General features: G+C 45.2%; 1 protein-coding gene across 1 annotated transcript in view; it reads right to left on the minus strand.

The window, feature by feature from the left end:
• Positions 1-3844: 3844 nt before the first annotated feature.
• The window catches only part of DPY19L1 (dpy-19 like C-mannosyltransferase 1), a 63766-nt gene continuing 42176 nt past the window's right edge, over positions 3845-25434 (minus strand). Inside the window, exons 15-22 of the mRNA XM_036230470.1 lie at positions 22265-22336; positions 20445-20494; positions 16300-16324; positions 15150-15269; positions 13606-13780; positions 12759-12858; positions 11622-11747; positions 3845-6545 (exon numbers count right to left, since the gene is read on the minus strand). Of these exons, the coding sequence (XP_036086363.1) occupies positions 6389-6545; positions 11622-11747; positions 12759-12858; positions 13606-13780; positions 15150-15269; positions 16300-16324; positions 20445-20494; positions 22265-22336 (825 nt within the window). The 3' untranslated portion in view covers positions 3845-6388. The remainder of the gene's footprint in view (positions 6546-11621; positions 11748-12758; positions 12859-13605; positions 13781-15149; positions 15270-16299; positions 16325-20444; positions 20495-22264; positions 22337-25434) is intronic.

Below are 25434 nucleotides of genomic sequence, written 5' to 3' on the forward strand. Positions count from 1 at the left end.
TCGAAAGACAAGAAGACTGATTCCCAAATTAAGAAATGTCTTATCTCACAACGATTGTAAAGAATGGACCCGGGATTCCAGTTCAGTTGTCTCTATTACGACAACGTTAATTGCGTGACTGCTGTCATGTTTTGTCTAACGTCTCCATTTACCAATGGCACGTTGTCTCCCCCTCACCTTTGGAAATGCCCTCCTCCCAGACTAACCAAATTCCTAATCAGTTTTCAGCTTCCTGGCCAACAGTGAGTGAGTCCAGGACTGGCCATCATAGCATCTTGGGCCACATAACCCAAACCAATGAGTTCTTCCTCTAGAGTCAGGCGTATCTCGTCTTTGCCATATTGCTTTCCCATAGTTATTGGGTTATCAGCCATGTCCAAATGTATAAGGCACTTACTTAGCAAGGACATGAGGTTAATTTTGGTTTAGTTGCTCATCAAGGACATTTTTCTCATATATATTAATCTCAACAGAGAATGTCCTGCACTTCCTTATTATTTCATCTCCACAGCTAGAACACATAATCTTCCATTTCTTTTAGTTCAGGAAAACAAAACAAAATGGTGCTATCTGGAATTTACTGCATTGTTGTAGAAAGATTGATTTAAAAAAATCATGAATCGTCACTACTTGCTAGGAACTGTCCAAGGTGGCATTGTGGACTTGGAACGGAATAAGACATAGGTCCAATCTGCAAGGGCACAATGCAGCAGAAAAAGTCATGTTAAATGTGTGGAATATAGGGATCTCAGGAGCATAGACAGTGGGGGCAGTTTACTCAGCCGAGGGGTAGAAAGTCAGGGAAGGTTTCACAGAGGAGGTGACATTTGAGTTGTGTTTTGAAGTGAAAACTGATCAAGAAAGCATATTCCAGGAAAAAGAAGAAGAAAAAAAAGCATATTCAAAGAGAAGAAACATGATTCTTTGCATTAAAATTAAATTCTCAAAGTGATTTTTAAAGTAATTAATTTATTTTTACTACTACATCCCCATTTCTTATCGACACCCTAATGCGGGTTTACAAACGTGCGGCACCTACGAGGTTACTCTACTCTGCCCCCACCCCCGCGGCAGGAATTTCCCACTGAACACGGAATTCTTTCCTTAAAAGAGTCTACTCAACACGAGGTTCCATGATTAATAGAAATAAGTAGAAATAGTTAATCATTGTTAATAGAAGAGTGTATCTGAGATCGAATTGCTTACCACTTCTAATTTAATTGGTGACGACGTGGGAAGGGTGGACACCAGAAGTCCTAAAATGTCACCTGGGCATCTTTAAAAGTTCCAGACCTCAGCTCACACCCTAGACTAACTGAATCCCAAACTCTGGGGGTGGGAGGAAAGGCTTCAGTGTGTTCAAAACCCCCCAAGTAATTCCCAAGGTACAGACAAGTTTGAGAATGACTGCCATAGGGCCTGTTAGAAAAAGCCAAATTCGTCACAGATTTAAAGGGCCTACTGAATTGCACTAGGAAGAGGATGGCATAGGGCCAGAGGGAGACCTCTGCATCTGGACTCCGACACCCAGAGATATGAGCTGGGTCATAACGCTGAGCTGAAGAGCTGGCCTTCAGGGACTTTTTTTTTAAATCAGCTTTAATGGCCCGATGCCAAGTCTACTTCGGAAAGGTCATTTTCATTTCCATTTTTTAAGAACTGGCTAAGTACTAGAGCTTTAAAGGCAATCGGCATAACAACCGAATGAGCTTAATTTTGCTACATTCAAACTTCTTTCAAGATATTAAATTTGCATACAGGAAAAAAAGCTCAGGTACTTAAAAATCAATTAACTGATATTATGCTGAATTAAAAAGAACATGCTTGCATAAACTGAATATTCGGTAGCACTACCATTTATGCAAAAGTCATTCTGACAACATATTGCTTATTTAATTAGAATTTTGGGTTAGAGATCATTGAGTACAAAAACATTACTTTGAAAGCAGAGCCAATATCAATACTATCCTAATCTTTCTGCAGGAAAAAAAAATCTACCTTTTAATTATACCACAGTGACTCAAAATCTTATTGTCTTCAACTCTTCTATTTATTCAGAATTTTAAAAATCTCTCTCATGGGAAGAAAGATAAAAGAGTTTCCAAGACCTTTCTATACTTAATACCCTTTTCAACTTCGAATGTAAATATATATCCGTATTGATACAACACTGTGAAATAAAGACCAATTTAAGAATGTAATGAACTATAAAAGCAGCTCCTCTTTTTCTGCATACAGAACAATTTTATTGATTTAAATTAGAAACTTCAAATCTCTCTAAGGAGAAAGGGAAAGCAGAAGAGAAACAGGTGATCTGTGACCCTGAGCTGTTAAGCTGCTCTCCAAGGGATGGAGAAGATGCAGCATTTCTGGGGCTTGACAAAAACAGTAAGGTGGAAAATGAAGTTTTAAAACCTACACATCTTATTGAATTATCTATTTCCTTCTAGACGAAGTAATTTTACAAAATAGAGTCCGATTTCAAAGGATTTCACTCTTTTCCCATCTCTAAATTGAAAAAAACAGGTCTGAGCCTAGTCTAGTTTACAGTTTTGAAATATTTAAATGATCTATAACTCACATATTCAGCAAACACAAGGTAACTAAGTTGTAGTGATGTTCTGGTTAAAAATGACCATATCCGGTCTTTGTTCCTTGCAAATTGCACTGAAGTAATGTCCCCTAAGAGACAAGGGACTTTGCAACATTCACTTCCCAGTAATAGGGACCCTCTGGCCTGTCCTGGTGGGGTGAGTGCCGTCGGGAACGGGGTGCCCCCTGGAGGCCAGTCATCCAGAGCCCTTCTGCGTCCAGCAATCCTCAAGCATGGCCCCTGGACTAAGGGCGTCAGCTTTACTCGTAACCGGTTAGAAAGGCAAACACTAGGGCCCGCTCCATCTCAGTCCATTTGGACCATCGTAACAAAACGCCACAGACTGGACGTCTGTAAACAACAGAAATTTATCTCACAGTTCTGGAGGCTGGAAGTCCAAGGTCAAGGTGTGGGCCGATGTTGGTGTCTGGTGACGGCCGGTTTCCTGGTTCACACATGGCGCCTGTGGAAGGGGCAAGGGAGCTTTCTCGCACTTTCTTTATCAGGGCACCGATCCCTTCCACGTGGTCTTCACCCTCATGGCCTAATCACCTCCCAAGTGTCCCATCTCCTAATACAACCACCGTGGGGGGTTAGAACTTCAGTATATGAATTCGGGGGACGCACGCACTCGGACCCGAGCAGCGCCTGAGGCCAGCTGAAGCAGGAACGGCCGTGGCGGGGCAGCTGTGTGTTTCGTCACGCCCTCCAGAAGATTCCGACGCGCACCAACTCTGAGCCGCTGTGTTGGAACATTTCATTCCCCAAAGATGTCAGGGAACAAAGGTGTCACCGGGTGCAGAAATTAATTACACAGGCATGAACTCAGCTAAACCGCCTTTCCTCCGGGCAGACACGGAAATAAAGCTGGTGCTGGCATCCACCGAGAACACGGAGCTGTCGCTTAGGAGACGTCATGAGACCGAACTGTGGCCTCGTGCACGAGAAGCAGCTTTCAGCAACATTAGAACTGTCCCCAAAACGTGGCTTCACAGACTGGCCGTGTCCCTTGATGTAGAGGATAAATAATGTAAGTGCCATAAAGGTAAAAAGAGTGTGGGTGACCCCAACTCTTACACCAGGGAAGGGGCCTAGAGCGGCTTCGCGTCCTCCACTGTCGACAGCCCCCGCCCCTCCCCGAGGACGGCCACCAGCCACAGCCCAGTTCACGCCATCTGGGCTGCGCGGTGAGGCTGAGCGCGTTCACGGTCAAGGTGGAAATGAACATAACGATGAAAAACACACCCGCCATCTTTTTAATGATCTTTTTTTATTTAACATACATAGTACATGTAAACAACTGGCAGAAAATTCATAAAAATACAATACTTCTATGCGATATCATTTATTCCTGATACACCCTTTCGTTTTCTCCTTAATGTCACTGTCTTATTTTAACACTGCGATTTTTCCTAAGCTTTTTTAGAGGTTTCTCTTTTTATAGAAATCCTGCCCCAACTTTGCTTTTCCTGTGATAGCATTGGCTATTTTTATCGCCTCCTTGTCTAACCTTACCTTCCTCACGCTAAAGCAAAAATATTTTTAAATGCTAAAAATGGGTAAACTACTGAGTTTTAATACTGTTTTGTCATGTATGTCAAACCTACTACTAGGCTGTGCTGTCACAAGAGTTTTCATAATCTGCAGCATCGGCTGCAGCCGGACGTGACCGTGACCGAGACTGAGACGAAGCCTGCAGAGCGGAGAGCTGCCTGGCCCAAGGCGGGCCAGGGGTCGCCGGGGAGTCACGTTAGAAACACTGTCACGACAGGGGTCTTCAGAAAGAAAGTGAATTCGACTCCTTCTACCCTTTCCCAGCACATGAAACCGTTTTAAGAGCATTTCAACATTTTTTCCTGTACAGAATTTGTAGTCATTACATGTGAACTTATTAGGAAGAAAATGATTGGTGGGTGGGAAAAAGAGAGACTAACTTTAAAAGTACCATTTAAAAAAAAAAAAGAACCAACCGTAACTGCTGAACATACAAAACACCCATATGCGGGTGAGACCCAGGTGCAGACAGAGCCCAGCACACACCCCCTCCTGCCGCCCGGCGACCCCTACACTCCTGGGCCCCGAGTGGCCACTGCCCATTTGTCTAGCCGGCCACCTCCTTGCTCACATTCTGCTCCTAACCCCAAATTCCCTGGCTACTCCCTGTTTTCTGAAACTGGCAAAACCAAAGAAATAAAAGCCGCCCAGCAGGTGAGAAAGAGGGGGCCCCCGGGGCTCTGCCCTGAGCACGCTAGCGCCTCCCCGAGGTCCGGCCGCCCTCAGCCGCACAGAGGCAGAAAGACGACGCTCTCCAGCGGCACCCGACACCGTCCCTGGGGACTCGGGTCTCAAGGACGATCCACAGTGCGGTTAATGTGCCTGTGGTTAATAAAGAGAACACTGTATAATTACACATGCAATCTGCCGGAGGCACGGTTTGTTCAGAATTTAAAATTGTAAAATCATTTTCCAGAACTATAAGGGGTTCACTGTTCTGAAGAATCTCATTTCACACAAATTAACTTCTAGGAAACAAAAATTCACATAAGAATTCAAAGCAGGTTTGAATTTTTTTTTCCAAAAAAAATAAATAGGAAGGAAAGGAACCGCAAGGAAGGCTGAGTATATTCATTCCTCATTCCCATACTTGGTTTCTGGAACCAAAACTGTAAGGCTTAAGGCTTTGTCTTATTAAAGACGGGCAATTTAAAAGCAAAATATAAAAATGCCATTCGCTTATCATTATTCATTTACTTTTTGACAGAAAAATTAGTTTCATGTTTTATTATATCTGAATAGTAAAAGAAAAACTACCACATACTACAGTCTACTGCTCCACCGTAAATTATGTCTACAGGACTATACCTTAGTTTCTAGATGTATTACATTTGAGGTTGTTCAAAATGGTTTTTCTTAAAACTACAATTAAACATGAAAAGATTTAAGTGGTTTTAAGGTATTAAAATATACACTTCTGAATAATACTAAAAATGAGAAAAATACACATTGTCATTAAATTTTTTTAACCAAGAAAAGTACTTGGTAAGAAACTAAATAAGGAAATACCACTTATTTGACAGAGAATGCTGGGGGGTGGGGAGGGGGAGAGAGAGAGGAAGGGAAGGAGGGAGGAAAAGGGAGGGGTGGAGGGGCAGAGGGATGCCAGTACCACACTCTTGGTAAGTACAGGACTTTGGTCCTGATCTCTAGGTCCAAGAGTCTGGATTAATAATGGGCCGGAAATGCTTCATCAACAAGAGCGACAGAGAACAAAAGAACACAAAGCAGGGAAACGAACAGATAATTCCACACAGCAAACACCCAAGTCCGCCCCATCTACTCTTACTGAGGCTGATGGCAGGGACCGACATAAACAAGGAGCTCACAATAACCACTGAAATGTCCAAAAAAGCAAGAGCGAGAGGCAGAAAAGGAGCCAGGGGCATCGATAGTCTATGAGCTGTAAAATCAGCCCCCGCGCAGTTCAGAACTGACTGTATCCTCATAGCAACCCACCGTGTTTTGTACACAGCTAACTCCGCTCATTTTAGCACAGATATTGAAGTCAAATACAAGCATATACTCATTTGCATAGCAAATTTTAAGGGGTGCACTGAAAGAGTACCCAACTGAGAATGGCATGTGTCGTATAATCAGAATGACAAATTGACCAACCAAAACATTTTCTATCTGAAAACAGTCCCCTGTAAAAGTTTTTGGGATCTGGATTAAAAACGAGGCATGAGCTATGAGCAAAGCATTAAAGCCGTCACTGATGCGCTCCTCCGTGGGCGGCGGTCACTCCTCTATAACCTCTAAGACTTTGTAAACGCTGTTCTGGAACACGGTGGTGAAGTGAGGCGTGGGGTCCTTCACCAGGAGGTTACATAGGGGAGGCTTCCCGGCGTTCTCAGGGTCTTCCACGTCCCAGATTTCAGGCATACTGCAACCGGGCCTAGGAAAACCAGCGCAGGTTAAAAGTCAGTGTACTTTACCTAAGGGCGGATAAAGCGCGGCACAATTTTTAGATTCCTGCCCTCATTTCATGTTTTCCTACTTAAATTAACTTAGCTTTTAAAACACCCTATCACATTTACTTATGTTAATATAAGCCACATAAATCCTCTTGAGAACAAAGCACACACAGCAAGGATGACTCTAAAGAAAGAAACAGATATGCAAAATAAGAGGCTTCAGGTGGCGGTGGGGGGGGGGGGCAACAGACCTCGGTTAAATCCTGCCTGGGCGACCTCCCGAGAAGCTTCGCCCAGTCTCACTCTCCCACGACGCAGCTGTGTTACGAGGAGCGCGACTGTAACTAGCATCGTGCACGGCCCACGGTAAGAGGTAACACGTTAATTTTAAAAATTACAATTGGCAAATATATTTAGTTCGTGCTTATGCAACTTCCCATTAACCATATTTCAGAATGAATCAATTTAAAGAAAATCCAGTAGTGTTAAACTCATAACTAAATTCATAATTAGATCTTAGAAGCAATATATATTTTCATAATTAGATCTTAGAGGCAATATATATTTTTAAAGAATAGTAGAAATAAAATTGACATTATGATATTTGCCCAAATAAGTTCTTCAAGATAACTGTAACATTTATTTTAAATCTAAAATGGTTTTATAGATATAATTGTTGGCTTTCACTAGGGTTCACAATTTTTGGGGGGGGGAAGGGGTGGTTTTATTGAAGAGTTTTGTTAGTATACTCCAAGATGTCAGCCTTTTAGGGGTTATGATTTTTATGATTTGTTTAAAGAATTCTTCTCTATCACAATATCATCAAAATATGCATTATGTGTACTCTGATGAAAGTTTTAGAATTTTGCTTTTCACAATTAGACCTAGAACTCATCCGGAATTAATTTTTCTCTATTGTGTGGGGTGATTTAATTTTCTTTTTTTCCACAGAGATAACCCAATAGCTCTAGGTCCGTTTATTATTTATTAGTATTTATCAGATCCATCCTTACTCCCACGAATCAGTAAGTGATACCTTACTTTCGAATCTATATGACCGATTTTATCATCACCAATGTAATAAAAGATTCAGGAAAGAAGAAAAATCGGATGCAAGAACTAACTATCTGGTGAAGGCTGTTGAGAAAGAGCATAAAGAAATGGCCTCTAAGTATCATGCCACAGACTCCTTAGGTACAAAGGAAATCTGTCTTCGTAAAAGGGGGAGAGTTGGGGGACTTTCTAGTCAAGCGCGGAATCTCGGCATCAGCAGCAATGGGACAATGCGCCGGGCCCTCCTGAAGTGACCCAACGGGGCGCGCACGCCGCCTCCCACGCAGCGCCCGCGAAGACGCGCCACGCCGAACCCGCCCATGAGGACCAACCTCAGCAAAGCCGTTCCTGGGATAGTCTTAGAAGACTGTCGCCTGGACTCTTCCGAAGATCAGGACAACAAAATAGGTAGAAGGGGGTTCCCAATTTCTTATTTGCTTTTTGAGAAATTAAAAAAAAACAAACAAAAAAAAACCAGAAAAATACAAGGGGAAATCCTAGGGAACTGACACCTGCTCGTGTTTTTTCCTGGTTGCTTCACTTTCTCTATAAGAGGAAAGGCCACCTCTGGGGAGCCTGCCCCACGCCCCGCGGCCGCCCCGGCCCCGTGGCCGCCCCACGCCAGGCCCTCCACCGCGAGGCCGCACTGTGGCCGGGACACTCGTGCTGTCTGTTTTGAGAATATCTTTAATTTAAGCGTAACTATCCAAAAAGTGTCAAAACGCAGACCTATCAAAATACAAACACGAACGTCACCGTCGCCTTCAGGGCCGTTTCTCGGAGGTGATCGCTAAGCCCAGCACACGTTCCGCTGGCCCCTCTGTCGCCCACGCTCAGACACACGCGCGTGCAAACGTGTCCATATATGGACGCTCCGGGGCTGCTGTCACACAGCGGGATTACTCACCGACTCCTCGCTTAACAATAAAATGGGGCCATTTTTCCATCTCAGTGCGTAAGACCTACTTCATTCTTTTTAACGGCTGCTAGTCCTTCTATGTGTTATTTAACCATTCCTCTATGGATGGACACTTTTGTTTTCCATTTCACCATTATTGAACAACACACAGACGTTTTTGTGCCAACATCTTTCCGTAGGCCAAGCTTCTAGAAGCAGCGCCATGGCAGGGTCAAAGGGCTACACGATTTCCACTTTGCCTCCGTCGAATTACCTTCCGCACAGGTTTTCCCAGTGAGCGTTCTCATGCAGTGTTTGGTGCACATTTTTTGCACACCTGGCTGACACCAAATGCTACTGACACTGAACATGCGTAACAATATGACTGGGTTTGGGTTTTCTATCTTTCGATTTCCCCACACATGCCAAGGCCAAACTGCTACCACACCACAGGCCAAGGGCAGCGGAGAGTGAACTGACTCCACAGGAAGCAGGAAACCGCCTCCCGCTCCCGAGCGCAATCGCTTTCAGGAAAAACGACGGGGCAAAGCTGCCTCTCCGGTGGCTCTACCTGCCCCGGTCCAACACCCTTTAGTCCTCATCTGAGTTTCCCGAAGATTGCCCAGGCCAGCCGGCTGCATCGTTAAACAGCATCAGTGAAAACCTGAATAAGTTTCTCCTGAATTCATGTCTTTTGATTTTATGGCAACTCTATTATTGGGATTAATGAGGAAAAAAAAAAAAACAGGGAACTGAGAAAAAAAAAAGAGTAGTTAATTAAAAGCTCATCTGCAACTTGCATTTGAGTATATTTTTGTACTTGTATTTGAACACAGGGCGTCAAGTATTTAAGGAATAATCAAGCCACACAATTAAACCACTTGCACACGAGATCACATAAATACAGTGTTCATCACAGCACTGGGCAACAGTTTAAGCACAAGATAAATATTCGGTTTCCTCTATGCAAGTTCCCCACGTGCTCCCCCTGTTCGGACACTTTTTTTCTCTTCTAGTGACTTACAGGTACTCGGGCTGGAGAGCGGGGGCCAAAGCAATAAACACGCCAATGCAGGCGGAAAGCTGTCCAGAAGCTCAGTTTTTCCCACTGCGAATGGAGGCACTAACCATTCGCCGTTCCCCGCTCTGCTCTCCTATCCGAGTCCCGCCTTTGCTTCCGTCAGAGCGGAAAGCACAGTGCGTGCTTCGTTTCGAGGCTGAAGCAGGGAGCCCCTGTCCAAGGGTGCCTGGGACTCATCATCGGTCTGGCTTACATCGTGCAGCAGACGGAGAGTGTTTCAGTTACCGAGTGGGGATGAGAGGTTAGAGAGTCGCTTCCCCGGCTTCCTCTCTTTCCACTCTTGTTGGGACAAACACAACAAGGGCAAGTCGAGGTCCAGATGGGGGGCCCGGCACACGCCCCGCCCCAAACGCTCAGCCTTAGAGCCCGCAGTGACCTCTAGACAGCACTGATCCGAAGCCGGTAATTCACTGCTGATTTTGTTCAGTGTGCAAGACTGACGGCCATGCTTCCTAAAGGCCTTTTTATCCCTTCCGGTGCCCTGCCATCAGAACACGAGACTACCACAGTCACACAAATCCCCGACACCTTAGATCATAAAGCGCCCGGCCTCTGCGATTTCCACATGTTCAAATACGATGCAAAGGTCCAGAAAGGAATGAAGACTCTTGGCCCAGGGCTCATCGTTAGCACTGGGGAAAAGGCCACGGAGCACTGCTTTTCTGTTCCAGTTAACCCTGGGTGTCCCAGGCTGGCATCACTGAACGGGAGCGTGAGGGCCCAGGCGATAAAGCAGATCGCAGTGCTGGTGGAAACCTGCCAGGAAACTCGGGTCTTCTGAGGGCAAATGTCAGCCTTCCGCTCGCTTACTGCGATGTCCTCCCAAAACTGACACGAGAGATGCTTAAGACTTCTCTGTCCTAAATTTACACAACAAAGTTAACTAAAGGCGAGTATATGAATTTTGTAGATATATCCTTTTGTTCATAAGGACTGAAAGTATTTTCTAAATTATGACTCTACGAACAATGACATTTTCTTTAATCCTGATTAAATTCAAGTCACTTGAGACATAGTCATAGAAAAGCCATTCAACGATCAATAATTGTCTCCTTTTGGGCAACGCGGATACTGCGTCACAGAACTATTTTTACTCCTGAGTTAATATTTAATTACTTTGTCTCAACACCCTTGTGTATCACTGAAGTACATGGTGAATGAGTGTGATTACGGCACAGATATAGCCTTCTCTCGAAGGCTTCTGTTTAGTTCCAGAATAGTGAGAATTTTTAAAATAGCATTCCAGAAAATATCCTTGATTTCAGATGAAACTGCCTGTATCTGCGGCTTCTCGTGGAGCAAACGCTTTGGTATTTTAACAGCAAGCTACTGTCATCTTCTGTCTAGTCACCCAGATGCAGCATTTCTAGTCAACTTTAGAACTCACATTAGCTTTTAAGATCTTGCTACAAACCCTGATGCTACTGTCTGCTTCGGGAACTTCTCTGTGGAAATATTGTTTAAAGCTATCAACTCAAGAGATGGTGGGTCAGAGCGAAGTGAATTATTTTCCCACTCAACGAAGATGTGAAACAGCAAGAAAGAAGCTTCATTCTGAGCCGTGGGAGGACGCGGCGTGCGGCGGGGATGTGGTGTAGACCGCGGCGGGGATGTGGTGTAGACCAGGGAGGCCCCCCGTCTCTCAGCCGCCTGACTGACCTCGTTACACTGAGACTCTGCGTGACCTGGTCTCAGACTCTGCAAGTCTTTTGAAAGGAAATACATAAAACTCGAAATAAAAGATTTAAAAAACATCGCAGGCAAATATGATTAATTTGGGAAATACTCAATCCGTGCCAATGTAACACCTTTAACGAAGTGTACACCTGAAAATCATTGTAAAAGAAACTTATTTATAATGACTGGAAAAGAAAAAACTCTAATTCAAGCAATTACCTAAAAAAGCTTATTCCACTGACACGCTGCTAAGTGCCGCACGCCTGCCGCACAGACTGGTGAAGCACGGGCCGCGCGACTGAGCCCCGTCGCCGCGAGCGCGGCGTGCCCGCCGTGCGGGATACTCACCTGGACCGCCGCACGCACCAGGACTCTTCCAGGATGTAGTAATTCACCTGCAGCTTCATCAGCTCCCGCTTCACGTCTTCGGCTGCTTTTCGGCTGTACATGGAGTAGACTATTTTCGTTCTGGCTCTTTCGAGAAAAATAATGGGACAGAATCGGTTGAGGTGAAAAGGCCGCAGTCGGCCTTGGCGGGGGAAAGTGAACGGAACTGGGGGAGGACGGCGCGGGGGGGCACATGGCGAGGGCTCGCCCGGAGTCCTGCGCGGGGCCTGGGGGCGTCGGGGGGGACGCCGGGGGCGCGAGTCCTGGGACGGGGGTTCGGTTTCACGCACGCCTGCATCTCCTCACTCGGCCTTTTCGTCTGCTTGCTTGTTTTTGTTTTAAAGTTCATCACTTTACCACACATAGGAGTGCGGCACCCATGGGTGCGGGGGCGAGCCACGCAGACGCGACAGGGCAGCCCGGGCCCCGATCGCAACAACAACTAGCTCTGAACGGCTCTCTGTCTGGTTTCTAGATTTTTAAAGCTGAATTTACTCAACATAATTGCTCTGGAAATTCGCTTGCCGAAATCAATATTTATAAAAGATATGTCCCACTGTTAGACAAAATACATTAACAGGATTCACATAGTCACTCAGGAAATTAATAACTCGTCTTACTCTAGAAATTGCATGAAAATAAGTCCACTCGTTTATGAAAAAAGAGTAAAAAAACAAAAACCACAGGCATTCTCACAGGTTCTATTTGCGAAAACCAGAATGAAACCCTCTTTGAACGGTGTCGCATTTCTACCGTCTCCTGAGAATTCAGGAAAAGGGTCTATGAGAAAGCCTTACTAAAAACTGCAGGCCGCGGAGTCTGCGGGGCCCCGGGGACGGGGATGACCGATCGGGCCCTGCGGGAGCGCGGCGCCACCAACCCGCACACTGCGGCCACGCCGTGGTGTCGTCCGGCTCCTCGCGCACAGATGAGCCCAGAGGTGCCACTGCCCTGCGCGGGCTGAACGGCTCCGTGTGTGACTCGGCGTCCGGTCTCGGCACCCACCCCCCCAACTCCGTGAGTCCCCAGGCTCACTGCCAGCTCACCCCCTGTGTGCGTGAGCACTGCGTTCTCATAGTGTGGGGACCGTGCACCCACCTCAGACCCGCGTCCTCGTAATGCGGGTGGTTCACGACCGGCCGCAGCGCGGACAGCTTGACGCTGGCCATCGTGGGCATGGCGCCCGCAAACACTGCGTCTGCAAAGCAAGGAGCCCTGTCTCAGCGGGGCGCGGCCGGCACGCAAGGGCCCCCCTTCCGGTCACCCGGTCACCTCCCAGGGAGGCCCAGCGCCTGTGCGACCCGAAGGGCCAGCGGCAGAACCGGGAGGAGCCTGGCGGCGGATGCCACAGCAAGCGGTCAGCTCCGCGCGCGGCCAGCCTCCGAGCCCGGCCGGCCACTGTCCCCGGAAGGTACGGCCGCGTCACTTCACCAGCGAGAATCTCTGGGGCTTTTGGTTTTAATATCTTAGAAATCGTGCCTGATTCTAGGAAAGACGAGGCAGATTGACTAAGAAAGTTTTACAGCACCCAGGGATTCTGGAGGAAAATTTAATATTCAGTTATTTATACTCGAATGATGACAAAATCTCCCTTTTTGAACATGACTAAATTTAAGATTCCATAAGTTCATTTCAAGAAGGAATCCGAAGGATTAAGATTAAAAATTCATTAATAAACATAAAAATTATTTTAAATTGTGGCATGTAAAACTTTGAAAAAATTAAAATTTATGGAAAATGACAAAATTAATTACCAAGAAGATATGTATGACATTTACTTTGCAAACCACTTAAGAAAGACTGACATTTCTCTTTTTTTCTGGATAATCTAGATGCAACATTGATTAGAAAGAGTAAGACCACTGAACTTTACTTGAGTTTAGGATTTTGAGATGGTAAATAAAATTTGGGAAAAAAGCACCCGCTAAATAAGATTTTCCTTTACCTGGTTTAGTACTGTATTTGATCCATTCTATGAGTTCTTCTTGTGGCAGATTGCTGAATTCCCCTACAATATTCCACTGGGTTTGTAGATTTGCTGAACCTTGTACCGACATTGCTGCTAATACGGCAAAAACAACAGCACCGGGATGTACTTTGCAAAAGAGCCATCCAAACAGCTGAAACCACATCAAAGAGACATTGATAACTGTTACTGCAAAGAGCATGCCCGGGATGATCAAACAGTTCTTCCAGAGGAGAACAAGGTCTCCGCTAGAGTCCCAGATAAAGGATTAATCACCCAAAGGAAAAGTTCTAGAAACAATGACTCTAGGAATGAAGGAATTCTACCCTCGGCCTTGCATAGGCGAGGCATGATTTAAGAAGCTCTTTTCTCCACTTGCTCTCTCCGCTCCCGGATTCAGGGAAGGCCAGGTCTACCTGCATGATTTGTCAGGCCCAGCACAAAGTGAAAATGTGGGGCCCTCTTGTTTGAAAATTATTAAGAAGTTCAAAACAGCAACAGCAGAGCAGCAGACTAGGTACAGGGTCCTTCTCGGTGTGGGCACCTGTGTGTGCAGAGGTCCCACCTGTGAGGCCAGCCCGGGTCACCTATCGTCATCGGTCACGCTGCAGGCAGTATTTCAGAGACTCAGAGAAGCGCCAACAGCCTCCCTTCCTGTCCAGGCCTGGGTGAGCCAGGAACAGCGGCCTCAGCCCCGGATCCGCCTCTGGGGGCAGCACCCCTCTAACGCGACACTCTGCCCCACCCTGAAGGCTGGCTAACTTCTCCCACATTCAAGCAGTTTCGCCTCAATAACGACGCCGTCTCGATCGTTCTCCCCTCAAGATTATTTGTCTACACAGCTGTAGAGCTAGACTGCAGCTTCTCGAGAAAAACTCTTGCTTCTAGATTTTTCTTCCACTCTACACTCATCCCTAGAGCATTGTTAAGATGCTTAGTAAATATCTGCTAAATTTAAAAGAGGCGCTGCTGTTGCACTTTGGCTAGCTGACTGAGGAAAATGTGCCACCATGCGGAATATAGAGCAGGGAGGCCGGTACCCAGGAACCACGAGCAGCAAACCACCAAGATGGCTCAAGCTAAATTCAAAAAGGTGAAGTCAGGGATGTGGGTACAAGTGTACCTTCAAATAAATAATAATTTTTAAAGCTTAATACTGAAAACGGAAATATAATTCGAAAGTACTTGTAATAAAATCAATTGTAAGAATTCTTTGTGATGTGAATGTCAAAACGAAACAAAAATTATTTCTACAATTAAGCTCTGCTTTCTATCAACATCCATAATCATTACGTGAATCCGGACTGCACTGAGGCTTCGCTGTTACGTTAAGAAGTATTTCAGAAGTTAGAAGACTAGGAATTATCACCTTTGACTCTTTAGGAGAGATAAGTACAAAAGATAAGTACAAAACTTTTACCATAACAATTTAAAGAACTTTGGGGAATTCAGTATTATTTTAGGGTCACTCAATGACAAAGGCTGAAAACTTATCAGAGCAGCCAACGCAACCACCACCTTACCTGTCTCGAGCAGATCAAGGAAGCCATAACGCACATGTGTGGTGTCAAAAAGAGTTTCAGTCGCATAATTAAAATACCAAGGGCTGTATATGCCAGCAGTTGCAATGCATGATAAACCAGCTGAAAGAAAAAGAAGATATTTTTTACTCCTATGGCTTGTGAAGTTTAAGAATATTGTTTAAATAGTGACTATACAAAAAGAGTACTTTTTCTTAGTAACAATACTTTGACTTCCAAAATAGTCAACAAGCCTTAAAATCCGCTTTCGAACGTCTCCATTTTATTAGAGGGCTAAAATTATGAAGTCACTGAGGCCAGTCAGTGAGTCAGTGGTCCCGTAATGCTGCTCGGAGCCGAGCCTGTGGTTATTAATAAAGCCCACATTTCTGGATCCACCTGGATGCTCCATCAGATCATAGCAGAAAAGTGTTAATGAGAAATAATTGCTGCTGAAGGTCCCCGGCTCCGCCTCGGAGCCCTGGCCAACACCGCAACACCGCCTGCCACTGCTCCTAGCATCTCTCAGCATGCTGTTGCCCACGAGCAGGTCTTAAAAGTCTTTATCAGAAGAAAAGGAAAGGAAAAAAAGAATTTTTGTAACTAAGTAGGGTGATGGATGCTAACTAGACTTACTGTGATGATTTCACAATGTGTACAAATTCAAATTATTATGAAACTAATACAAATGTTATATATATGTCAATTATACCTCAATAGAAGAGAGAGAGAGAGAGAGAGAGAGAGAGAGAGAGAGAGAGAGAGAGAGAGAGAGAGAGAGAGAGAAATGAAAAGTAAAAATAGAAACGCCCAGCTGAATCATCAGGAGACGGGAGCAGTAACCAGTCAGTCTCTGAGCCTCAGGCAAGGTGAGCAGAGGAAAGTGATTGCCACTCAGAAAATGCTCCGTGCCCCCGTCTACGGGGCCCCGAAATAAACCACGGCTCCAGCAGGGGGGTCAGGGCAGGCCAAACGCGCCTCCTGCTCGCTTTAACAAGTGAACAGTCTATTTGCAGTGTTCTCATAAAAATGCACCTATTTTGTAGGTGATCAGTGACAATTACCAATAAACTTAGAAACTGGAACCTGAAAGAAAATCCAAATATGTACAAACATTAAAATATGGTAAATTATAGTAATATTAAGTCATTACCTCTCCATGATCGAACTGGTGTTTTCTGAAACGGAAAAAGAAATACCATTAAATCATCGCTGAAGCACGTACTTTAATTATTTGCATTTTTATCTTACAAGTATGAGTTCTACAACTTCTATAATATTCCCTCAGGACACGTATATATGTAAATCAAATTAGCTAAAAGTTATAAACTAAAACCAGTGCTACAATATTTTAAGGTAGTTTACTGAAAAAAAATCGACAATGTTGCATATTCTGCATGTCTATTTACCTGGCCACCATAAGGCTATTTACCTGGCCACCATAAGGCACCTGTGGTGTGTCAGATGCCTCGTGGGTGATACCTGGCCAAGCAGGGGGTGTAGGGGACCTCTGATGCCCCCTCAGTCCCCAGTGTCCCTCGGCTCCCCCATAAACTGTAGCTGCTACACAGACAATTTAGGAAGCCAGGCAGGAGATGTTTTCGGCAGCAGCTCTGGAATATACAAATAGCCCCAAAATTGCATCTTTCGCTTTGCTTGACAGTTTCAGTCTGCTGAGACAGGGTGGTGCTTGGAGGCCCACGTGCCCCCCACCCCGGACTCTCACCGTGGCCGTGAGAGCGATCTGGAGACGGATCCGGTCCACCTCTCCCTTCCTTAAAACCCTCCAGCGGGTTCTTCGTAGTTCGGATGAACTCCCAAGTCTTTACCATGCTACACGCAGCCTTCCTAAGCCGGTCCCCACTCGTCCTTGAAACGCACGCTGGGCCGCGCTCCCTCGTGACCACCACGCCCGCCCGCCAGACCGGTTTCACCCTTTCGGACGGCGCAGAGGCGCCCGACGCCCATGTTTGCTGCTCTTCCTCACCGCCGCGTGCCGTTGCCACGTTGATTCTCACAGAGAACATAACTCTCATGGACTGGCTCATTCGACCGTCACTGTCTCCCCCTACCGAAACGAGCCCTTCGGGAGGATGGGGTGCCAGTCCGCCCATCCGCCCTGCCTCACTGAGCACTGGCCACAGCGGGGACACAGCGGTCATCACGGCGGGAAAAGGCCCTTTGCCCTCACGGAGCGTGTACGTTACAGAGAATAAAAGCAAACAGATAACCACGTGTCACAGGACGGTAAGCGCTGTGGAGGAAAGGGCACCCGGGTACGAGCTGCGGGGGGCGCCGCGTGACCCGCAGGGCACGCATCAGCCAGCGCGGCCGCCCACTGAGCGACGCTCGAGCGAGGCTAAAGGGGCTGAGGGGGAGAGCCCGAGGGTCCCCTGGGAAGAGCACCTGAGCGGAGAGGGCAGACGTCGCAAACCCCAGGGCAGGGAGGGCCCCGAGGGGCCCCCAGCGGGGCAGCGTGACGCGAGGGCCCGGGCGAGAATGGAGTCGGGAAGACCCAGGGGAGCCGGGCGGGCAGGAGACACACTTAGGGGTTCAATTCTGTGTTCACAATACTTGAGATTCTCCCCAGACACCCAGGTAGAAATGGCACACGGGGAGTCACGTGTGTAAATCTGAAGTTCGAGGGAGAAGCCTGGGTCAGAGGTACGGCGTGTGAGCTGACAACACAAACCTTCTCCAGCGTAGAAGCATTTGCCAGACCCAGAACAATGCTCGGCACACAGAGCTCAATGGTTTTTTGAACAAATGAAGAAATTATTCAATTAACTCCTAATCCAGATGACACATAATCATATTTGAGAATTTAGTTTTAAAAAATATTGATATAACGAACTCAGTAAAAATATGGAGCAAAGGATGAAATGAAAATGGATCCTTCTTTATTCTCCTCTCATGCCAAGTACAAGTTATCAGTTACCACCATTATCGACCACCCACATGTTAATACACGCCGTACATCCCAAAAACTCTGATCTTACAATTATCCATTACCCCAATTTACAGCAGAGGAAAACAAATCGTAGAGCTACAAAGTGAAAAAACCAAGTCTTCGTTCTAGCTGATTTCTGAACTAATATATTTTCTACTACCTCATGCTGCCTCTGCCCTACTCTACCCCCAGGTCCCAGAATAAAGCGAGCACTGGTACCCACATCTTGGCAACTTACATTTATCTCCCATCCCTTCCTTTTATATATTGGTATATGACTCCGGTGCTCATGCAAAGTGAAATGTCAACGTGCCGTCCCCCTTTCAAAAAAGCGCTGATCCTACCTGAAGTGAAACCCCCATGAAGCTCAGCAGTTTTCTGTAATTATTTCTACATCTTAGTTGTTCTTGAAAGGACAGCTTTGTGTCTGAAGAGTTCCACCTTTCTCTTCCAGAGCTGTCGACTACACCGAAACTTCATAGCTGCGCCCACAGATACTCACAAACACTTCGTCTCGAATGGAGAGACATTCTGGCAGCATATGCCAGGAACTTTTTCATTTTCCCGGGCCCCCGAAGGCTTCGGGTGTAAATAAGGGCGCAGTTACGGCAAACTGCTTCTAAATGAGAACAAGAGATGTCTCAGGGGCACATGCAATAATTTATCACTGGCTGGTGGAAATTTGTAGGTGAGAGAATAATATATAAGGCTGCGTGTGTTGAAGTTATAAAAGAAAATAGACACACTTAAATCCAACAATCTCTACAGCCCCCAAATATCCCATAAAAGTATGAAAGTAGAACTAAAACTATCTTTATCCTTCAATCCCATGCTCTTGCTGCAGATTTTATCTTTCCAGATCTTTCTTATGCACAAATAAACACACATTTTCATGTTTTTAAACCAAAGTACAATCATCCTATGCACTGTTCTGTAATTTTTTATTCAATGATGCATGACGGAAATACTTCCATCGAGATGGCCCAGCACTCCACTCTATGATTGCGTCCTATGTAAACCGGTCCCTTCCTAGAGCTATTTTGGTTGTTTCCCTGTTCACATGACACATGCACCATCGCCATGGGCATCTCGGAACCACCATCTCTGCATCCCTGTAGCGTGTTTAGAGGCTGCAGCGGCACCGGCGGAACTGCCGGGGTAGCGAGCAGGCCCTGTACGTTTTGCTACGTGCTGTCAAACTGCCCTCCCACCCGCCTCCCCGCACCCCTGCAAGCAATGATTGTGATACACAGAAACCTGGTAAGTAACAAGGTTTCACTTTATCATGGGACTAGGCACTTTTCCGTGTATCTATTAGTTATTTGTTAAGTCTTCATTGAATTACTATTCTTTACTATGTGCCAGGTACAGCAGATAAACCACCAAACTGAACAAAAATGACCCTTTGGGAGATGTAGTATTTAAGTACAGCTGGTGATAAAGCATGTGACGGTGGAGAATGACAAGCGACGAGACACGGAATCTACTCGGAAATGGCCGTCAGGGAGGGCTCCCTGGAGGAGGTGGCATTTAAGCAAGGAGTTCGCCACGCAGAGGACGGGGCTGCGAGGCTGCGGAGGCCGGGACGGCTGGCCACGGTTCCGGAGCGGCCGGGCCCACCAGCGCGTGAGCGCGGCAGGGAGACTGCGACGAGAATTCGCCTTCCTTCCCATCGACTGTTGGTTTCCTTCACTCATCGTCCTAATGAGTTTTTAGCATTTTTCTCATTAATTTATAGAAGCTTTTTTTACACATGATGGGCATTAGTCTGTTGTCATATATTACAAATATTTCCCGCAATCTGTCCTTTCTCTGCAGACTGCTCGCGGTGTCCTACCAAAAAATGCGCTGACCTGGCCAACCCTGCCAACCTTCCCTCCTGGCGGACAGGTTTCAGGTCCTCCGGAACGAGCCCTCTCTGACCCTAAAATTATGAAAACGAGCTCGAGGTTCGTTTGGGGATTTTGCTTGTTTTGCTATAGTTAAATCTTTGTTCCACCTGAAATTAATTTTGTGTAAAAAGTGAGGTACGGATCGGTTTGACAGAACCCCGCGCATCTCTCAAAAGGCAGCCATGGGTCCGAAAGCCATGGACAGAATCATTTCTCCTCCCTGCTCTTTCCCAGGGACACTGTCGCCCCGCACTGGTGGCTCCGAGGCACGCGCGAGGGACGCGCTGAGCCCCGCGCGGAGGAGAAATGACGAGGAAAGCAAGGAGAGGGACGGCGACGACTGAGAGAACCAGTCATCGAATGCTGGGTGCACAACACGGAGGTCTCACATCGCCACACTGCCAGGATCTGCTTAGTACGTGGAGGAGACAACGAAATGACTGCGAGCGCATGTACCTTACGTGGGCCTGCTGCTTCGTGACGACGCCCCACATGTCACCGATAACCTGCAAACAGAGTTTTAAACACTTTACAACGGCGGCTCGGGAAAAGCCAAGTTTTTAATTAATGCATCGTCTAAACTTTCAAACTTTTTCTTAGATGGAGTTTTGAGAGAGAACTCAGAAAATAATAATTACACCGTAACCTGAAATTCATACAGTACTTGATTGTATTGAACACCCACCACCCAACTCGGGCAGACTTGATCATTCTCATTTTGCGAATGAGCAACATGCTCAGATAATGGGAACGGTCTGCCTGAAGGTGACCAACAGCTAAGAAGCATCGCTGGGTCTCGAAACCTGACCTTTCAGCTTCCAATTCAAATGCTGCGAGTCCCACCGTGGCCGTCGGCAAGGCCCCTCCTTAATTACAGACACACAGGCCAGGAGAGCCGCCTCGGAGACCGACAAGCACAGCGAACTGACCCCTGTGCTTCCACATCGGCAGTAGCTGGGAGGTCATCTAACCGGAAATCCCCTCCCCAGTCCGATGCCCCGTGACACTGCTGCCTGCTTCTAGTTCAGCTCTTGGGGGAACCCACGGCCGCTGCCTGCATCTGCGGCACTTTCGTAATCAGCACAGATTGATTCTGGTCAAAAGCCCCACCTCTTGGAACCGGCTGTCATTCTAAGCAGCCGAAGTGAATATAATCCTCCTTCTAAGTGTCAGGCTTTTAAATGTGCGAAAATTATTATCCTCTTTCCATTTGAATCTTTCTTCTTTAAATCAAACATTCTCACTTCTTTAATCCGATCTAATAATTTTTATTATCTCTGGCCATCCAGGCCACAGCGTTTTTAATGCATTCAGGATTACAAATATCCAGTATTTTTAATTACCTTCTAGGTGCGCATCCACATAAAGCGTGCAAAAGTGCAAAGGAAGCCCCGAGCAGAAGCTGACCGACTGACCATGACCTGACTAGATCTGAAAAGGGCTGTGAGCCCACGAAGCCGCACACCGCACCCTGGGGGAGGGGCTGTCTGCCCCTCGTCCCTCCAGCGCTTTTTAATGGACGTGAGGCGAGGCTGGCAACGACAGCCTCTCCGATCTCGGCTGGTGCAGATACATAACATGAACGATGACTACAGTACGGTGACTAAATACATGTGTGTTAATGCAGAAATCACTAGCTACGAACCAGAAGACTTTTAGGGTCTATCACCTATTTTTCGATTACGCAGTAACCTTGATTCATTCTCTTAAAGCGCCTACAGTTACAGAGCTCACCAACTCTTAAAGAAAAAAAAGAGACTATCACACCCGCTCTCTGCTAAAGGCTGCAACGTCCCTGGTCTGATTTATATCTGGACTTAGAGTTTCATTATCAAAGCCAAGTTGGGAATCTCTTTTATTGAGTTTAATAATGTACTGTTAATAGTCTATTTTCTCATTTTGATTAATTACAAACTCAATCTAGGATTTAGTGAACATTGCACAAATGACTTAGAAAAGCATATGTTAGAGAAATAGTACATAAAAGTCAGAAGTGAGTCGGTAATAATTTACACAGGTAAAAACAATGGTATCTGGGTCTGTAAGGTCTCTTTGACCTTGACTTTCAAATACATGACTATCAAAACTTGAGCCATCCTTTTCTTACGGTATTTTATGCTGGCAGATAACGAAATATTTTTGACACTTGTGAATGTCCATCAAGGGCTGTTAGTAAGAAAGTACAGAATACGCTTCATCAAATCTATACCAAATATCGGGTCAGGGTCCGTAACTACCACGCAGAAACAGGAAAGCGGCTCGCTCTGGGGACGCACCTTTCTCACGATGGCGGCAAACACGAGGAGGACAACGGGCAGCAGCAGGGTCTTGGTGTACCTCAGCGGGGTCTGAAATTCAGAGAGGCGTTTCGTCAGGGGGGCCTGTGACTTTAAGCAGACAAACTTTCACTTCAAATTACAAACCAAGTGAATTTTTAAAAGTATAGGTAGAGAAACAAGAGCCCTCACCCACCCAGGGTCCCATCTGCCCATGGACTCCCATCGTGCACATGAAGACAGACGCCTTTCCACGGAAACGAACGTCCCCAAAATGTTGAGAACGTTAACGAACACAGTCCCCACACACTCTGTAAGTGTAAAAAGTACCTCCAGAGGCTGCCGCTCACTTTTGCACGCTACTTTCCTAACTAGAGGGCCCGACTTAATAGTCACCTAAGGTCAGCAGAACCCCTCTAAACTGCATAAGCTCTTCCTGTACGTTTTGTGGGGGATAAAAATCTTAACTAAGATCCCATCACACACACACACACACACACACACACACACACGCTCATATTTACAAGAATAAAAATATTTTTATATTTTCTTAAGTAACAGATAAAAAGCTACAGAAAAAAAATTAAATAACAAAGCTCTACACATTGCAGCCCTGAGCACCTCTCAGTCTTAAACATTCATGAACTTGAAATTTCTCACCTGCAATCGATTTGCTTTACCGCCAACACTTTTGGTTCCATAATAATCCTGCATTACTGAGCCAAATAACGTAGACTTTCCCACATATGTTTATAGAGAGATCTAGCTTAGCCATATTAAAAATACTGGGACATTTTAATTCTATAGAGTATATAGTAAGTAGCATTTTCTGATTTTCTCTCTCATTAGTCCAATATTTCTCATTTGTTATTCTGTATTAAATGAATACTTTTGATAATTTATTACACAAAATGTACACTTTGTGAGTTAAAAGTCCTATTAAAGGAGAATTTTTATGTTTTAATCTTACTATTTACCTTTATAAACATTTGCATAGTACTTAATATTTAATTTTTCATTATATTTTAAATGTACTATATTAAATATATTACTTATGTAATATATCATTTATAGAAATATATTATTACATTATAAAATTTTATTACATATTTATTTTGTAAATTTTAAATTATCTTAATCTAAGCAAAAAATCAAATAGCTTAAACCGTTTTATTATTTTAAAAAAAAACATCTATTTGCTGCTATGAGCCCTTCCTAAAGACTCTCCTGGAAAACAAGCTTCGCACAGCTAAGAAATGGCAGGAGGGGCTTCTTGGTGAGCTTTAGAAACACCACCCCACAGCACTATGACAATGATGGGAAAGCAAAAGGTGACAGGAAGGCATGAGCGGTTACATGGGCTGATGGCGAAGGTAAAACGGGACTCCTAAAAACGGGGTACGAGGGGGGAAAGCACACAGGAAATAAAACCATCTCACCGGTCACAGTATGACAATAAATTAGTTGTGCGTGAGAAGTTGGGGGGGGGGGGGCAAAAAGTGACCAACAGAAGGGACTCAGGTTATATATAAAAGTATTAATAAAAAACAAATTATAAAACTTCCTCAACATCTAAAGATATGCCAGAGTGAATGCACAAGAACCAATGGAAATAAACCAAACCACACAGGGAGAGGTGTGTGCGCATGCGCATCTGTGCAGGGAGGGGGGGTGTGCGCATGCGCATCCGTGCTCTAACTACAAGTCCCTTTATTTCAATATTTCTTTGTAATTCTTGATTTTACTCTAAGCATATATAATGAGTTGAGAATGCAGAAAAAATACAGGTGATGGTCGATTTCACACGTCAGTCAGCTGTGAACATTTCCCCCGCCGTGGGCCGTGTACTCACACCCTTCCCCATTCTGCACGCGTGTGTGTGAAGGTGGCTGCGAGCATTTCCCCCGCGTGGGCTGTGTGCTCACGCCCTTCCCGAACTGCATATGTGTGAAAGTGGGGATGTGCTGGGTGGTGGAGGAAGGGTCAGAGTTCTGGGTAAATTTTTCGTTGATTGACACGGCTCCTCTACGAATTACATTAATCTCTGGTTTCGTTTGTTATATTTATGGCAAGAATTATCCCAGTTAGACGTTTGCTTTTCAATGTTTACAATATTTAATGTACAGATGTTTTAAGTTACATGCAGACAAATCCATTAATCATTCTCCCACGCATTTCGCCCTGGTATTATGCCCATCAAAAAATGGAGTTAATGATCAATGAAATGTCTCGTGAATTTATTTTTCAGGCTTCATTAATTTTTAAACTCTTAATTAACTGAAATGAAGTTAGGTGTATTATGTGATACAAGGCTTTAAAGTGACTCCCCATTCCAAATACCATTTTTCAAATAATCATGAAATAATACATTCTTTATCCATTTATCTGTGATGCTCTCTTCACTTCATGTTAAGTACATACACAAACATAGTTAAGTATATACACATGGGCCTATCCAGCACTGTCAATTTTGGGTTATAAAAATGCTCCTGTCTTGGTATCCCTGTACTTTGAACACTGTTCTATACATTTTCACATCTGAAAAGGAAAAATCCTCCTTATCGTTTTATATTTTCTTTTAATAGCATAACACAATATGTGATGACTATAAAAAAGTTAGAAGATGCAAATCACAAAAGAAGTTAATTACTGATTATCTCCCACCCCAAAGCCATTGTTAAAATTTTGTTCCTACACTTTATTCTCTGCATGTTAATGATAAATAAGATCATACCGTTTTGCTCACTCCATATGTACATCTTAAGTGTCTTTCAACATCAGTAAGATGTCATGTTAAACTGCTCCCTCTCCCCTACTGTGTGGACACACCACACCGTCTCCACGGCACAGTCCCCATGAAGGTAACCTTGGAGACGGGGGATGGCAGGCTGGGCTGGAAACAGCTTTGCCGTTTTCTGCAAAATGGTGGAAGTCGCGCTATGCCTCAGTACACATTTCTTCTACCGCACGGCTGACGGTTCATACTCTCAGGTTGTGGTGGCATGTGCCTCATTAATGGGAAAGGACTTCTGCTGTGTCCTGATTCTCTGATGCTTCCCCTGTACTTCCTTTATTACCTCCTTGAAGTAGTCTTGATCTGCTATGAACACGCGTTTTAAAGCCTTTTAAGATACTCTTCCTTAGTTACTTTCAGCAGTGCCAACGCTATC

The sequence above is a fragment of the Rousettus aegyptiacus genome, unplaced genomic scaffold, assembly GCF_014176215.1.
Source record: "Rousettus aegyptiacus isolate mRouAeg1 unplaced genomic scaffold, mRouAeg1.p scaffold_m13_p_13, whole genome shotgun sequence".
Taxonomy (NCBI): Eukaryota; Metazoa; Chordata; class Mammalia; order Chiroptera; family Pteropodidae; genus Rousettus; species Rousettus aegyptiacus.